The sequence below is a fragment of the Mercenaria mercenaria genome, chromosome 18, assembly GCF_021730395.1.
Source record: "Mercenaria mercenaria strain notata chromosome 18, MADL_Memer_1, whole genome shotgun sequence".
In the NCBI taxonomy this organism is placed as follows: Eukaryota; Metazoa; Mollusca; class Bivalvia; order Venerida; family Veneridae; genus Mercenaria; species Mercenaria mercenaria.
This window is the reverse complement of record NC_069378.1, coordinates 35,531,857-35,551,000: the sequence shown is the minus strand read 5'-3', so window position 1 is coordinate 35,551,000 and position 19,144 is coordinate 35,531,857. Positions and strand designations below refer to the sequence as shown.

Here is a 19,144-nt window from a genome sequence, read left to right as displayed (position 1 = left end):
TATTGGCGTAGGGAAAAACGAGACCACTTTTCTGTGGTACAACTTGGATGGTACCTCCAATTCTTAGGTGTAAATTTGGCATATCTGTACCTTGTAAGAATTTTTTTTCTTTTTGGTTTAATTTCTTCCCTTTGTTGTTCCTGTCCTTTGGAATTAGATATTTTTTCTGAGGACCTTCTTGTCCTCAAGTGCAATGATAACAGGTGAGCGATATAGGGCCATCATGGCCCTCTTGTTTTTGTTTTGTTCCGTGTTAAAACGATATGCTTGTATTATTTTATATATTTAACAAAGAACAATCAAATATGATTAAAATAAGAAAATGAAGTAAACATGTAATTGTTTAAACGCGAAAGTTTATTGTCATCACTAGCCTTCCGTTTTTTGCCTTTTTATACGCCCGTTTGAAAAACGGGACGTATTATGGGAACGCCCCTGGAGGGCGGGCGGGCGTTATGGCGGGCGGGCGGCGTCCACAGACTTTGTCCGGAGCACATCTTCTACATGCATGGAGGGATTTTGATGAAACTTGGCACAGTTGTTCACCAATATGAGATGGAGTGTCATGCGCAAGAACAAGGTCCCTAGGTCTAAGGTCAAGGTCACACTTAGAGGTCAAAGGTCAAATTCAAGAATGACTTTGTCCGGAGCATATCTTCTTCATGCATGGAGGGATTTTGATGAAAGTTGGCACAGTTGTTCATCATCATGAGACGGAGTGTCATGCGCAAGAACCAGGTCCCTAGGTCTAAGGTCAAGGTCACACTTAGAGGTCAAAGGACACAAGAAAGAAAACTTTGTCCAGAGCATATCTTCTTCATGCATGGAGGGATTTTGATATAACTTGGCACAAATGTTCACCACCACGAGGCGGAGTGTCATGCGCAAGAACCAAGTCCCTAGGTCTAAGGTCAAGGTCACACTTAGAGGTCAAAGGATACAAGAATGAAAACCTTGTCCGGAGCATTTCTTCTTCATGCATAGAGGGATTTTGATATAACTTGGCACAAATGTTCACCACCACGAGACGGAGTGTCATGCGCAAGAACCAGGTCCCTAGGTCTAAGGTCAAGGTCACACTTAGAGGCCAAAGGTCAGATACAAGAATGACTTTGTCCAAAGCATTTCTTCTTCATGCATGGAGTGATTTTGATGTAACTTGGCACAATTATACACCATCATGAGAAGAAGTGTCATGCGCAGTTCCCTTTTTAGAATTACTTCCCTTTGTTGTTACTATAAATAGCTTATATTGTAACTTTTTCATTACTAGCCGTAGGGAAAAATCGAGACCACTTTTCTGTAGTACAACATGCATGCTACATCCAGTTATGAGGTGTATTTTGACCAATCTCTACCTGGTAAAGATTTTTGTGCAGACTTACAATTTTTCTATGCCCCCCGAAGGGAGGCATATAGTTTTTGAACCGTCTGTCTGTCGGTCTGTCAGTCTGTCGGTCTGTCGGTCTGTCCGCATTTTTCGTGTCCGGCCATATGTTTGTCATCAATGGATGGATTTTCAAATAACTTGGCATGAATGTGTACCACAGTAAGACGACATGTCGCGCGCAAGACCCAGGTCTGTAGCTCAAAGGTCAAGGTCACACTTAGACATTAAAGGTTATTGCATTGATGGGCGTGTCCGGTCCATATCTTTGTCATCGATGGATGGATTTTCAAATAACTTGGCATGAATGTGTACCATGGTAAGACGACGTGTCGCATGCAAGACCCAGGTCCATACCTCAAAGGTCAAGGTCACACTTAGACATTAAGGGATAGTGCATTGATGGGCGTGTCCGGTCCATATCTTTGTCATCGATGGATGGATTTTCAAATAACTTGGCATGAATGTGTACCACAGTAAGACGACGTGTCATGCGCAAGACCCAGGTCCATAGCTCAAAGGTCAAGGTCACACTTAGATGTTAAAGGTCTTTTTTCATGATAGTGCATTGATGGGCGTGTCCGGTCCATATCTTTGTCATTCATGCATGGATTTTAGAATAACTACGCATAAATGTGTGACACAGTAAGATGACATGTCGCGCGCAAGACCAAGCTCCGTAGGTCAAAGGTCCTAAACTCAAACATCGGCCATAACTATTCATTTAAAGTGCCATCGGGGGCATGTGTCATCCTATGGAGACAGCTCTTGTTTGGATTTTTTTTTTTTTTTTTTTTTTTAAGACTACCTTCCCTTAGTTGTTACTATAAATAACTTATATTGTAACTTTTTTATAATTGACCATAGGGAAAAACCAAGACCACTTTTCTGTGGTACAACATAGATGTTACTTTCAAATTTTAGGTGTATTTTAAGGTATCTCTACCTGGAAAGGAGTTTTTTTGTGGACTTAGAAAAACAAAAGACTTACAATGATTACTAAACAACTACAAAATTAAAATTCCATTTGCAAATACAGGTGCTAGAGTAAAGAAATTTGCTTTGACGGGCGTATATTGTGACATTCTGGCACTCTTGTTTTCTTTTGATAGTGCTTTTTTTAAAACAGACTCTGAGCAGTGACACAGGTTCTAAAGTTTTGCATAATATTCACGTTATTCAAATTTGATAAAAAAAGAAATACACATACAGATAAAAACGGTGGAAAGTTTTATTGGAGTGTTAGATATGAATACGGTCAAACGCAAACATTCCATAGTTAAACAAAATTAATTTTATAGAAATTTAATAATATTTTGAAGAAAGAATTATGAAAAATCGTAAGAAAGAAATATGAAAGATCGTAATTTTATGACACAGAGAAAAGATTGGCTTTTATCTTTGACCGAAATCAAACAGTGAACAACAAAAGTGATATGAGGCGTCACGCTAATTGCCTATAATTATTGGCCATTTGAGACGTGGAAGTAATTTATTACCGATATCTATGTAAATCCTACTTTCGTTTTCAATCTACCTCAAATTGACCAAAGAAGATTTTTCTCCTGGATTTTGGACTAAAATGGGAGTGCGTATTATACACAGGTGCGCATTATACACGGGTATCTATGGTACCTGCAGTCGATTGTTCTATAAACCCCTGGGTATAAAATTTGTTTTTGTTTCAGTCCTACTAATAGAATAATACTGCATTAGTTGATGGCATGAATATGAAAATTTCCATTTATGTTGTACGAACATTTCAAACGCACCAGAACACAATGTTTGTTAGGCAAACTATACATCTGTTTGAATAGATTGAGATAGTTGCAGAGAATATCTGCTGTTTTATATCGTAGCCAAGTATTGGGACACTAACAATCCCAGTCCATCAGTAGTTCAAGCTATTCATTCCCGAGATGAAACTACAAAATTTAGGTTAATCCCAAATTTAAATGCCCTACAACATACGTTATTCTGTATACATATTAATTTTTGCAGTAGTTCTATTTTGGCTATATAGGCAGTTTTGTTTTGAAGAGTGTCAAATCAAATCAATCACCAAAATTATGTACATGAATTACGAATGAAACGGTAAATAATTTCTATTATTTTTGGTTTTCTCAAATGATGTCTGTTTTTAAAGCGAACTGGTTGAGTTATAAAACAGATCTTTAGAATACCCGATCTGTACCACCATAGTGCAAGTAAATATGAGAGCTATAAGAATTTTGATTTAGTAAACTGATATTGTTATATTATGTACATATTATACATACTACAATCAAAGCATACTAGTATATTTTTAAATGTACAACATTTCATTAAATGTTCAGATTGAACTAGTAAATATATTCAATGACAGAGAGTAATTCCAGCTAAATGCCAGCTAATGTAAATGCTGACTTAAACATTTCAGTTTGCTTTGCCAACTATTATTCCATGGCACTCAGATGTGTTAAACAGTTTTATTTAGGCATATTTTGGTTTTCAGGGCCAAAATTAATTAGTGCCTATAAGCAGCCAAATAACATACCTACCACATTTAATATGTATACAGTATATGTAATGAAGTACTAGGCAAACAAAGTCTGATGTCTCTGTTTTTGTTTTGCAGCTCATTGGCTGTTCTATATTAGTAATGCATGATAAGTTTGAGAAATGTGGAGTGTGGATCATAGACTTTTCTAAGACTAATCTCATTGAAGATGGATGTGAAATAACACATAGATTACCATGGCATCTTGGCAACCACGAAGATGGCTTCTTATTTGGATTAGATAACTTAATGCAAGTAGGTACCAAATTACAGCATTGCTTTTCAGTGTGTTTTATCCATGTGTTCTCTCATAGAGGTGTTAACCTTGTTGTCTCTCATAACAAGATAACCCCATTATATCTCATAGAGGTGTTAACCATGTTGTCTGTCATAACAAGATAACTCCGTTATATCTCATAGAGGTGTAAACCATGTTGTCTCTCATAACAAGATAACTCCGTTATATCTCATATAGGTGTTAACCATGTTGTCTCTCATAACAAGATAACTCCGTTATATCTCATATAGGTGTTAACCATGTTGTCTCTCATAACAAGATAACTCCGTTATATCTCATATAGGTGTTAACCTTGTTGTCTCTCATAACAAGATAACTCCGTTATATCTCATATAGGTGTTAACCATGTTGTCTCTCATAACAAGATAACTCCGTTATATCTCATATAGGTGTTAACCATGTTGTCTCTCATAACAAGATAACTCCGTTATATCTCATATAGGTGTTAACCATGTTGTCTCTCATAACAAGATAACTCCGTTATATCTCATATAGGTGTTAACCATGTTGTCTCTCATAACAAGATAACTCCGTTATATCTCAATAGGTGTTAACCTTGTTGTCTCTCATAACAAGATAACTCCGTTATACTCATATAGGTGTTAACCATGTTGTCTCTCATAACAAGATAACTCCGTTATATCTCATATAGGTGTTAACCATGTTGTCTCTCATAACAAGATAACTCCGTTATATCTCATAGAGGTGTTAACCTTGTTGTCTCTCATAACAAGATAACTCCGTTATATCTTATATAGGTGTTAACCTTGTTGTCTCTCATAACAAGATAGCCCCGTTATATCTCATAGAGGTGTTAACCATGTTTTATCTCATAGACGTGTTAACCTTGTTATATCTCATACAGGTGTTAACCTTGTTATATCTCATAGAGGTGATAACCTTGTTGTCTCTCATAGGTGATAACTTTGTTATATCTCATAGAGGTGATTACCTTGTTGTCTCTCGTATAGGTGATAGCCTTGTTGTCTCTCATAGAGGTGTTAACCTTGTTATATCTCATAGAGGTGATTACCTTGTTGTCTCTCGTATAGGTGATAGCCTTGTTGTCTCTCATAGAGGTGTTAATCTTGTTATATCTCATAGAGGTGATTACCTTGTTCTCTTTCATAGAGGTGTTAACCATGTTATATCTCATACAGGTGTTAACCTTGTTATATCTCATAGAGGTGATTACCTTGTTGTCTCTCGTATAGGTGATAGCCTTGTTGTCTCTCATAGAGGTGTTAACCATGTTATATCTCATAGAGGTGTTAACCTTGTTATATCTCATAGAGGTGTTAACTTTGTTATATCTCATAGAGGTGTTAACCTTGTTATATCTCATAGAGGTGTTAACCTTGTTATATCTCATAGAGGTGTTAACCTTGTTATATCTCATAGAGGTGTTAACCTTGTTATATCTCATAGAGGTGTTAACCTTGTTATATCTCATAGAGGTGTTAACCTTGTTATATCTCATAGAGGTGTTAACCTTGTTATATCTCATAGAGGTGTTAACCTTGTTATATCTCATAGAGGTGTTACCTTTGTTATATCTCATAGAGGTGTTAACCTTGTTATATCTCATAGAGGTGTTAACCTTCTTTTATCTCATAGAGGTGTTAACCTTGTTATATCTCATAGAGGTGTTAACCTTGTTATATCTCATAGAGGTGTTAACCATGTTATATCTCATATAGGTGTTAACCTTGTTATATCTCATAGAGGTGATTACCTTGTTATATCTCATAGAGGTGTTACCTTTGTTATATCTCATAGAGGTGTTACCTTTGTTATATCTCATAGAGGTGTTAACCTTGTTATATCTCATAGAGGTGTTAACCTTCTTTTATCTCATAGAGGTGTTAACCTTGTTATATCTCATAGAGGTGTTAACCTTGTTATATCTCATAGAGGTGTTAACCATGTTATATCTCATAGAGGTTTTAACCTTGTTATATCTCATAGAGGTGTTAACCTTGTTATATCTCATAGAGGTGATAACCTTGTTATATCTCATAGAGGTGTTAACCTTGTTATATCTCATAGAGGTGTTAACCTTGTTGTCTCTCATAGAGGTGTTAACCTTGTTATATCTCATAGAGGTGTTAACCTTGTTATATCTCATAGAGGTGTTAACCTTGTTATATCTCATAGAGGTGTTAACCTTGTTATATCTCATAGAGGTGTTAACCTTGTTATATCTCATAGAGGTGTTAATCTTGTTATATCTCATAGAGGTGATAACCTTGTTATATCTCATAGAGGTGTTACCTTTGTTATATCTCATAGAGGTGTTAACCTTGTTATATCTCATAGAGGTGTTAACCTTCTTTTATCTCATAGAGGTGTTAACCTTGTTATATCTCATAGAGGTGTTAACCTTGTTATATCTCATAGAGGTGTTAACCATGTTATATCTCATATAGGTGTTAACCTTGTTATATCTCATAGAGGTTATTACCTTGTTATATCTCATAGAGGTGATTACCTTGTTGTATCTCATAGAGGTGATTACCTTGTTGTCTCTCGTATAGGTGATAGCCTTGTTGTCTCTCATAGAGGTGTTAACCTTGCTATATCTCATAGAGGTGATTACCTTGTTGTCTCTCGTATAGGTGATAGCCTTGTTGTCTCTCGTATAGGTGATAGCCTTGTTGTCTCTCATAGAGGTGTTAACCATGTTATATCTCATAGAGGTGTTAACCTTGTTATGTCTCATAGAGGTGTTAACGTTGTTATATCTCATAGAGGGGTTAACCTTGTTATATCTCATAGAGGTGTTAACCATGTTATATCTCATAGAGGTGTTAACCTTGTTATATCGCATATAGGTGATAACCTTGTTATATCTCATAGAGGTGTTAACCTTGTTATATCTCATAGAGGTGTTAACCATGTTATATCTCATAGAGGTGTTAACCATGTTATATCTCATAGAGGAGTTAACCTTGTTATATCTCATATAGGTGATAACCTTGTTATATCTCAAAGAGATGTTAACCTTGTTATATCTCATAGAGGTGTTAACCTTGTTATATCTCATAGAGGTGTTAACCATGTTATATCTCATAGAGGTGTTAACCTTGTTGTCTCTCATAGAGGTGTTAACCTTGTTATATCTCATAGAGGTGTTAACCTTTTTGTCTCTCATAGAGGTGTTAACCTTGTTGTCTCTCATAGAGGTTTTAACCTTGTTATATCTCATAGAGGTGTTAACCTTGTTATATCTCATAGAGGTGATAACCTTGTTATATCTCATAGAGGTGTTAACCTTGTTATATCTCATAGAGGTGTTAACCTTGTTGTCTCTCATAGAGGTGTTAACCTTGTTATATCTCATAGAGGTGTTAACCTTGTTAAATCTCATAGAGGTGTTAACCTTGTTGTCTCTCATATAGGTGTTAACCATGTTATATCTCATAGAGGTGTTAACCATGTTATATCTCATAGAGGTGTTAACCTTGTTATATCTCATATAGGCGTTAACCATGTTATATCTCATAGAGGTGTTAACCTTGTTATATCTCATATAGGTGATAACCATGTTATATCTCATTGAGGTGTTAACCTTGTTATATCTCATATAGGTGATAACCTTGTTGCCTCTTATATACGTGTTAACCATGTTATATCTCACAGAGGTGATAACCTTGTTATATCTCATAGAGGTGTTAACCATGTTATATCTCAGAGAGGTGTTAACCTTATTATATCTCATATAGGTGATAACCTTTTTGTCTCTTATATAGGTGTTAAGCATGTTATATCTAATAGAGGTGTTAACCTTGTTGTCTCTTATATAGGTGTTAACCATGTTATATCTCATAGAGGTGTTAACCTCCTTATATCTCATAGAGGTGCTAACCTTGTTATATCTCATTGAGGTGTTAACCTTGTTATATCTCATAGAGGTGTTAACCTTGTTGTATCTCATAACAGTGATAACCATGTTGTCTCTCATAACGGTGATAACCTTATAATATCTCATAGAGGTGTTAACCTTCTTATATCTCATAGAGGTGCAAACCATGTTATATTTAGAGATGTTAACCTTGTTATATCTCACAGAGATGTTAACCATGTTATATCTCACAGAGATGTCAACCATGTTGTATCTCACAGAGATGTCAAACATGTTGTATCTCACAGAGATGTCAACCATCTTGTATCTCACAGAGATGTAACCATGTTATCTCACAGAGATGATAATCATGTTGTATCTCACAGAGATGTTCACCATGTTATCTCACAGAGATGTCAACCTGTATATCTCACAGAGATGTACATAGATGTACCATGTTATATCTCACATGTAATGATTAGATTAACATGTTATATCTCACAGATGATAATCATGTTATATCTCACAGATGAATGTTATCAATTTATCTCAAGATGTAACCATGTTATATCTCACAGAGATGATAACCATGTTATCTCACAGAGATGTCAACCATGTTATATCTCACAGAGATGATAGTCATGTTATATCTCACAGAGATGATAATCATGTTGTATCTCACAGAGATGTTCACCATGTTATCTCACAGAGATGTCAACCATGCTATATCTCACAGAGCCATGTTATCTCACAGAGATGTCAACTATGTTATATCTCACAGAGATGATAACCATGTTATCTCACAGAGTTGTCAACCATGTTATATCTCACAGAGGATGTCAACTGTTATATCTCACAGAGTAAATCATGTTAATCTACGAGATGTTAACCTGTATATCTCACAGAGATGATAACCATGTTATCTCACAGAGATGTCGACCATGTTATATCTCACAGAGATGATAGTCATGTTATATCTTACAGAGATGATAATCATGTTGTATCTCACAGAGATGTTAACCATGTTATCTCACAGAGATGTCAACCCTGTTATATCTCACAGAGATGTTAACCGTGTTATATCTCACAGAGATGTCAACCGTGTTATATCTCACAGAGATGTCAACCGTGTTATATCTCACAGAGATGTCAACCGGTTATATCTCACAGAGATGTCAACCGCGTTATATCTCACAGAGATGTCAACCGCGTTATATCTCACAGAGATGTCAACCATGTTATATCTCACAGAGATGTTAACCATGTTATATCTCACAGAGATGTTAACCATGTTATATCTCACAGAGAGATATTAACAATGTTATATTTTACTAAGATGTTAACCATGTTATATCTCACAGAGATGTTCACCATGTTATATCTCACAGAGATGTCAACAATGTTGTATCTCACAGAGATGTTAACCATGTTATATCTCACAGAGATGTTCACCATGTTATATCTCACAGAGATGTCAACCTTGTTATATCTCACAGAGATGTCAGCCCATGTTATATCTCACAGAGATGTTAACCATGTTATATCTCACAGAGATGTCAACCATGTTATATCTCACAGAGATGTTAACCATGTTATATCTCACAAAGATGTTTACCGTGTTATATCTCACAGAGAGATATCAACAATGTTATATTTTACTAAGATGTTAACCATGTTATATCTCACAGAGAGATATTAACAATGTTATATCTCACAGAGATGTCAACCATGTTATATCTCACAGAGATGTCAACCATGTTATATCTCACAGAGATGTTAACCATGTTATATCTCACAGAGATGTTCACCATGTTATATCTCACAGAGATGTCAGCCCATGTTATATCTCACAGAGAGATATTAACAATGTTATATTTTACTAAGATGTTAACCATGTTATATCTCACAGAGATGTTAACAATGTTATATCTCACTGAGATGTCAACCATGTTATATCTCACAGAGATGTTAACAATGTTATATCTCACTGAGATGTCAACCATGTTATATCTCGCAGAGAGATATTAACAATTTTATATTTTACTAAGATGTCAACCATGTTATATCTCACAGAGATGTTAACCATGTTATATCTCACAGAGATGTTCACCATGTTATATCTCACAGAGAGATATTAACAATGTTATATTTTACTAAGATGTCAACCATGTTATATCTCACAGAGATGTTCACCGTGTTCTATCTCACAGAGATGTTAACCGTGTTATATCTCACAGAGATCTTAACCGTGTTATATCTCACAGAGATGTTCACCGTGTTATATCTCACAGAGATGTCCACCGTGTTATATCTCACAGAGAAGTTCACCGTGTTATATCTCACAGAGATGTCCACCGTGTTATATCTCACAGAGATGTCCACCGTGTTATATCTCACAGAGATCTCCACCATGGTATATCTCACAGAGATGTCCACCATGTTATATCTCACAGAGATGTTAACAATGTTATATCTCACAGAGATGTCCACCATGGTATATCTCACAGAGATGTCCACCATGTTATATCTCACAGAGATGTCCACCATGTTATACCTCACAGAGATGTCCACCATGGTATATCTCACAGAGATGTCCACCATGTTATATCTCACAGAGATGTCAACCATGTTATATCTCACAGAGATGTCAACCATGTTATATCTCACAGAGATGTTCACCATGTTATATTTCACAGAGATGTTCACCATGTTATAGAGATGTAAATATGTAAAAGGAAATAGGAAGATGAAAATGTCTACTCAGAATCATTGATAATAGAACATCATTATTGATAGTAAGTAAGTAATTCCAGTTTGTTTAGGGATCAAAGGTCAATGTCACAGTCAAAAAGAGACTTAGAATGGTTAAGGATCTGCAGCTGGAAAATGCCCGAGTATATTGGCCATCAAACTTACATGATTGTCTATGGTCACTAGATGACCATTTTATTTTTTATGGGGGGTCATTAGGTCAAAATCAAGATTACGGCATATTTGAGATTGAATGTTACACACCAAATTACTTCAAACAGGCAATCATGGGGGCATATGTGTTTTAAACAGCTTTTATATCGCTATGTGATAATAAAATATTTCTTTTTTGTATTTTCAGTTTTTCTCAGATATAGAAATAAAGGAAGAATTAACAAATACAATGAAGCCTAGTCAAACTATACCTGACAGCTGATCTTAGAGACAAGCCATGTGTATAGTGTCTAGTTCTTAAGACTTCACACAGCAGCAGGGGAAATGCAACATTAGTTAGGGTACTGAAATTGTTTGCTCACAGGGTTGTTTCATTGAATTGTTACTGCATAGTCATTTTATAATAAACATTAAAGGGGCACAACTCCAGATGCATATAACAGTATCAAAGTCTTTATGCCATCTTCCAGTTATGGTAATCAAACAATTGTCTTTGGGCAGTTGATGACCCAAGGTAATACAAGATTACAGCATACTTTAAACTGAAAATTACACACCAAGTTTTCTCCCACAGGCCATCTTTGGGGGGTGGGGGCATAATGTTTTATGACAGTATTGTATCAGCTCTTGTAATACTGTTGTAACACATTGAATAAGGAAGGACTTATGAAAGTATTGCATTTAGCTCTTGTAACACTATTGTAACACATTGAATAACAAAGGACTTATGAAAGTATTGCGTTTAGCTCTTGTAATACTGTTGTAACACATTGAATAACAAAGGACTTATGAAAGTATTGCATTTAGCTCTTGTAATACTGTTGTAACACATTGAATAACAAAGGACTTATGAAAGTATTGCATTTAGCTCTTGTAATACTGTTGTAACACATTGAATAACAAAGGACTTATGAAAGTATTGCATTTAGCTCTTGTAATACTGTTGTAGCACATTGAATAACAAAGGACTTATGACAGTATTTTTGTTTGGCCAATGATATACAAACTCGCTGAATCTTGCTGGTTTTACTTTTTTGTTTCTAATAAGTAAGAAATAAAAGGGTTTAAAAATGAATGTAATCTGGAGGGGAGCCCCTATAATTAATGCAAGTAGAGCAATCTTATGCTATGTTACTGCATGTGAAAGATCTTCCAAGATCTTTGTTTGACTGTGCTGGAGGCCTATAGTGATTGTATACAAGATTCACATCATTCCTCTACATTCTTGTTTCTGTGTCCATTTGTTAAATGAATGAAACTTGGTAGCATGTACTAAGTCTGGATTATTATCTCTACCAAACATGATATCTCTGACCCATTTTGAATGTGTTTTATTATTAATGCCAACATTTTAATTAAAAGTATCTTTCCAGAAACAAAGTATATGAGGGCTGTATTGGAGTCATGCATGTATGTTCGTCCATCTGTATCTGTATCTGCCTAGAATCTTCTTAACTACTGGGAAAATGTTCATAGAACTTCCGTTAGTCACAAACCTCATAAAGACGATGCAGAGATTGCACAACGCAGGTCACTAGCTCCAAGGTCAAGGTTATACTTTGAGGTTAAAGGTGAAATAGCTTAAATTCATGTCTGCTCCATATTGTCAAAATTATGTGGAAAATGAGAAAGAAAGTTTTATAAAACTGGCATCGGTTGTTTACCTCACCAAGGCGATGCAGAGAATGCAAAACCGAGCTCCCTAGAAGCAAGGTCAAGGTCTCAATTGGAGGATAAAGGTTAAAAATTCTAACTTCATGTCCGCACAATATCTTCTTAACCGCTTAGAAATTTTTTTATAAAACTAGCACCAAAATATACCGCATCAAGATGAGAAGTAGAGTGCACAACCCAGGTCACTTTTTCCAAGGTTGAGTTCACACTTTGAGGTCAAAGGTTAGATAGCCTAACTTCCTGTCTACTCAGAACCTTCTTAATGCCTGGAAGATTCTCATAAAATTAATGTCAGGTATTTATCTTATCGAGGTGTGGTGCAGAGGGCACAACCCTGGTCACTAGGTCAAAGTTAAGGGCTCACTTGTCAGAAATCAACTTAAATTTGTGTCCTCTCTACATCTTCATAACCACTGGAAAGATTTTCATAAGACTAGCATCTGTTGTAAACCTCATCAAGACTACAAGTAAACAACCCAAGTCATTAGGTCCAAGGTTGATATCATACTTAGAGGTCAAAGGTCAAATAGCTCAAATTTTTGTCTGCTACATATCTTCTTAACCACTGGAAGGATCTCCATAAAACTAGCATCGATTGTTAACCGTATCAAGACAATATGCAGAGTGCACTGCCCAGGTCATTAGGTTCAAGGTTAAGGTCACAATTGAAGGTCAAAAGTTCTGATCACAATATTTTACTTTAGTTTTACCAAAGCGGCTTCATGTACAGGGTTCCCACGCTACCGGGAAAACGGGAAAAAGTCGGGAATTTCGAAAAATCTTTTCCCGGTCGTGAAAATGCCGGGATTTTTACGATATCTGTTAAAAATCGGGAAAAACTCGGGAAAAGTACGAACCAGTTTGAGTACGAAACTAGTTATCATAACGTGTTAATAAAACGGACTGTTTTGCAAGCGTTTACTTGATCATGTATAGTCACGATGTCTGCACTATTGCGCGGCATTTGGCGTCAGTTCGTTGATAATATGAATTAAGGCACTGCCTAGTAAGGGTTTTTATCTTTTTTATATCTACTTACGAAGGTTCTGATATAATGTGTTGGTCAATAAAAGTTAATCATAGCCAAAAAGTTGTAGCAGTGTGTCAAAATTACCGTCACCTAAAATATATAGAATTCCTCTTTCTCGTAATTCAGAGCCTTCTCATTGATCCGAGCCTTTGGAAAATTTGCACTTGCAGCTATTTCCTGTTTCTAAATTTTATGTATGTTGTGGCAAATCATATGACAGTTAAACAAAAATATGAAGAAAATAGTATTACTTGCATTAAAATAGAAATATACAGAAAATTTTGGCAAAAAATTTGCTTATTTAAAATCGCAGGGGTAATATATAACTTTCTTACAGAAAACAGGAACCACTTATTGTAAAACTTTTTTGTCCGCCAACACAATAATATATCTGTTCATAATTTTAAAAAAGAACTTTTTAAAAAAAAAGCCTTATGTTTTCATAGCTAGTACAAATGATCGTAAGTCTCGGTTCAACGAGAAAGAATCTGGCTGTTTCAGAGGGTTAGGGTCATCATGTGAAAGCCTGGATTATTCATTTACAACAATCTTTAGAATTTTTCTTCATGGGGATTTTTTAAGTTTAGATGTTGGAATATCAAACTATAGCAAAAACACTTTTGAAACTTAAAACTGTTACTGACCAGCACTGAAATACCGGTTAAGGGGCTCGGAATAACGAGAAAAGGGCATACAGATAAACTGTTTGTGTCTAGAATTATACAGCACAAAGTTTGATCCTTTCTGAAGGAGGTTGATGTCTAGTACTGGCTTACACCCAGGAACGATGGTTAGGTAAGCAACCCAGTTGTTTATGACTGAATATTTTTGAAAAGGAGCGTTAAACCTTGGAAGCCAGAAATACAAACCAGTGTTTCAGTATGCCTTTTACTACCAGAATGCAATTTTACAAACATGCATCATGTATATATATTATCCCAAAGATGGGTATGAAATCAATAGTATACAAATACTGTAAAACCTGCAGTGTTAAGCCTTGAATAGCCTGGAAAAGGTTTGAAAAATGTCTGGTTTTCCTCGACTGAAATACCTGGAATTTTGCTAGAAAACCTGGAAAAGGTCGGGAAAAAGTCTGGAATTTTACCAGCAGAAAATTGTGGGAACCCTGCATGTACTATTAATCTCTTGGAAGGATAGCTCTTGTTAAGCAAATAATAAGTCTTGAGCAAAGCAAGAATTGTTTTTGCAGGTAGTATGATAAATCAGTTTTTAGAGGTACTTTGGCTCGAGTAATTTTGGCATCACATTTATTTCACATTTGGAAGTCCAAAGCCATATTAATAAATTTTGTGCATTTTAAGATAAGATAAGATAAGTTTTATTTTAAGTCAGCAAGACATATAACAATACAAAATAAGCTCTGACTGAGCTTTTTAACCGACTACAAGAATTTGTGCTTTTACCTTTGGATACACTGCTTCTTAATATTTAATGTTTTTGAATGCAGCTCTGTGAATTTGAATGAAACTAAATTGAATATTTCTGTGTCAACAGTAACATGTGAGGTTGTTTAGAGCATAGACTGGGTGTTCAGGAATGAAGTGAATCTTGTTTTGCTGTGTAATACTCCTAGAATGTGTCATTCCATGATATTATTTGTGTTCAAAATAGTATAGTATTCTGTTATCTATTTTTTCTTACTAAATTATTAAGGTGATGCCATAAGTGTCTGTCTTTCTATTTTACTGTCTGTCTGTCCACACATCTCAAGATTTAATTGAGGCACAAGATGGGGTTTATTGGCAAGATAACACATGTTTTTTTCAAATGATAACATTTGCAGAATTCTAAAAGATTGGTTGGTGCACCAGCTGAAGTGAGTCTGTAGATTTTATACTAACCTAACAAGAAAGCTAAATCGAAAGCATACATCCATTTCCTTTAAGACTTCTATTTATTTCATTTTATGGAGCCTTTGTACCTTTACATATAAAAATAAGAGTTAACAGCATGTGATCTTGATGTTAATGCATTTTTACTCTCCTATTGATACACCCCTTGAAAATGACAGAAGTTATATGCTAGAATAGTTCTGACTACAGTTATAAAGTTAACTTAGATTAAAGAAACATTGATCTATTACCTATTTTGACTTCGAAATATTACTTACAGTATAAAGATAGAGATGAAAGTGTTGCAATATTTATGTTGCAATGCTGGAAGGAGAATTAAGGAATATAATACACACTGACACAGAAAACAATGCAACTTTGTGTAAAATATTTAGTGTACAATGTATTGATTTCATGTATATTGTTATGCATTTACTGTTTTTGTTTACACTGTGCTATATCTGCTGTTTAAAATGTCAATGGTCTTTTTCCTTGATTCATGTCTTATACCATGTTCCTTCAGGGTTACAATGTGTTGAAGTATTTGTCTTAAATAGGTTTGTTATGGATATAGTAGTTGTGGTGAAAACTAACTACATAATTACTGTGAATACTACTGAGGCCCATTATCAGTTTTTAAACAAAAGATGATGATGGTTACATACTGAAATGACATAAAACTGTTTTCAGGCAAAGTGAGAAAATGAATTTTACACATACTTTGTAGAATATTAGTCAATTTATTTTTGCATTCGTTAGGATAGAGATAGATATCTAACAACAGACACGAAAACACACCCCTGGTAATGGTCCTTTCAAGCTCACAAAACACACCCCTGGTAATGGTCCTTTCAAGTTCACAAAAACACCCCTGGTAACAGTCCTTCCAAGTCCACAAAACACACCCCTGGTAACAGTCCTTCCAAGTTCACAAAACACACCCCTGGTAATGGTCCTTTCACCCCTGTTAGTCTTTCCAGGTCCACAAAACACACCTCTGATAGTCTTTCCAGGTCCACAAAACAGACCCTTGTAATGGTCCTTCCATGTACACAAAACACACCCTGGTAGTCCTTCGAGGTCCTTTCCAAGTTCACAAAACACACCTGTGGTAATGGTCCTTTAAAGTTCACAAAACACACCCCTGGTAATGGTCCTTTCAAGTTCACAAAAACACCCCTGGTAACAGTCCATCCAAGTTCACAAAAACACCCCTGGTAACAGTCCTTCCAAGTTCACAAAACACACCCCTGGTAATGGTCCTTTCACCCCTTTTAGTCTTTCCAGGTCCACAAAACACACTTCTGATAGTCTTTCCAGGTCCAGAAAACACACCCTGGTAATGGTCCTTCCAGGTACACAAAACACACCCCTAGTACCGGTCCTTCCAGGTCTGCAGAAAACAACAGTCCTTCCAAGTTCACAAAACACACCCCTGGTAACAATCCTTCCAGCTCCACAAAACACACCCCAGTTTGTTTTTCCAGGTCTACAAAACACACCCCTGTTAGTCTTTCAAGGTCCACAAAACACACCCTGGTACCGGTTCTTCCAGATCCACAAAACACACCCCTGGTAGTCCTCCCAGGTCCACAAAACACACCCGAGGTAACAGTCCTTCCAGCTCCACAAAACACACCCTGTACCGGTCCTTCCAGCTCCACAAAACACACACCTGGTAGTCTTTCCAGGTCCACAAAAGACACCCCTGATAGTCTTCCCAGGTCCACAAAACACACCCTGGTAACGGTCCTTCCAGCTCCACAAAACATACCTCTGGTTGTTTTTCCAGGTCCACTTAACACACCCCTGTTATCACACTGAGAATTATATTTTAGCATACTTCAAGACCACAAAAACAAGTAAAGATTTTAAAGCATTATAGTTTTAAATTAAGAATGGGCCAAATTTAGATGTTTTACAATTATTTATTTTTAAGCAATCTCTTAGCATATATATTATATTTGATATATCTTAATTATTTTGAATAAATGGCAATTTTTATAAACTCCCCTGCCAAATTCCAAATTTTGTTATGATACTGGCTGACTAATCTAAAATGGTGAAATGCAGTTTTGAAGAAGAATTACATAAAATGGTTTGTAGCACCTTGTGTGAACCTGTCTCATGTTTGTTCAAATGGTTCAGCTTAGAGTTTAAAGTAAGAAAATCTTGAAACAACAGCGTCTTATCAACTGCTTGATATGTGTTGAAACAAAATTTTATCAGTTGCAAGGTAAGGTCTTCAGGTTAGTGACTTAAGTGCATTTGAGCCTTTTGTTATGAGGTTGTTTTGTTGTATAATAAGAAATCAGGTAGATTAATGGTCGGCATACTAAGCCTAGTCAGTATACCTGTTCTCTTTAAACATGTATTTTTAGCTCACCAGAGCCAAAGGCTCAAGGTGAGCTTTTGTGACCGCTTGATGTCCATCGTGCGTCATGTCGTGTGTCAACAATTTGTAAAAACATCTTCTTCAGAACCACTGGGCAGATTTACACCAAACTTCATCAGGAATAAATCCTTTGGTGGCCCCGTTCCAAAATTGCCTATGATTTAATGCCATGCAGAACTTGGTTGGAATAAGCTTTGAAATAAATCAAATTAATGAATTCATCAGAACTGGTTGCCAGGCAACGGTAACGTAAATACGCTGCTTTGAAATTTTACGTGAAAACTGTGCTGGATTTCTAAAATATTTTTAGAGATGAACTCAGGTGAACTTCTACCAAAATTACATAAAGCCATTCTGATTTCGATGTAAAAACATGTGCACCAGTAAAGTGGCGCCTGCAAATTTCCTATAGGCTTTGTGTATCAATGTCTCTTCAAAACCACTGGGCGATTACCTAAGCTTCACAATATTTCCTTGTGGTGCCCCCTTTCAAAATTGCCTAAGAAATTGAAATCTTTTGTCCAAAACACAGTACTAGGGCTTTGATATTGTATGTGCGAAAACTATCAGATCTAAATGAAAACCTTATGTCACTCCAAGATAATCCCTATGGCCAAATATCGGCCCCCTGGTGGTTCATATGGTTTACATAGATTTAGGAAAAACTTTGAAAATCTCTATAGTAAATCAAACACAGGGCTTAGCCTTTGATTTTGTATGTAACAACATCTTAGGGTCCTTACTAGATTAATTCAAATTATCCCCCTAGGTTAAATATGGCCTGCCTGGGGTCACATGCTTTATAAAACTTATATAGGTAAAAACTTTGAAAATCTCTTGTACCTCAAAACCACAGGGCTAGGGTTTGATATTTGTAGTTAGCAAATTCTTTTTGGTCCTTTTCCAGTTTGTTCAATTTATCCCCTGGTTCAAATATGCTCTGCCCAGGCCCAGAGTCAATGGTTGCAGGGCTCCGGAATTTGCCGGTTGTCGTTTTGGACGATTTTTACTTTCGATCGATTCGTGAAGTGAAAGAAAAAAGAAAAATCGGTCCTGTAAAAATGGCGAAAAAGTTAAATTCGTCTGAATCTAAATACCTATCAACCTGCAAGCAAATTATGGTTCGAAACACGCTAGATAATCAATAAAGTGTCAATACGGTCTGTTCGTCCTTCGTACTCAGTCGTAATTAGCACGTG

General features: G+C 36.0%; 1 protein-coding gene across 3 annotated transcripts in view; it reads left to right on the top strand.

Moving 5' to 3' along the window:
- LOC123537798 (inositol-trisphosphate 3-kinase homolog) overlaps window positions 1-18,054 on the top strand; it is an 82,085-nt gene extending 64,031 nt beyond the window's left edge. For 2 of the 3 annotated variants that reach the window (XM_053529582.1, XM_045321627.2), the window contains 2 exons: window positions 4,005-4,181; window positions 11,181-18,054. In XM_053529582.1, coding sequence (XP_053385557.1) covers window positions 4,005-4,181; window positions 11,181-11,255 — 252 coding nt within the window. In that variant the 3' untranslated portion in view covers window positions 11,256-18,054. The remainder of the gene's footprint in view (window positions 1-4,004; window positions 4,182-11,180) is intronic. The other variant, XR_008368308.1, reaches the window with a different exon arrangement.
- The last annotated feature ends 1,090 nt before the right edge of the window (window positions 18,055-19,144 follow it).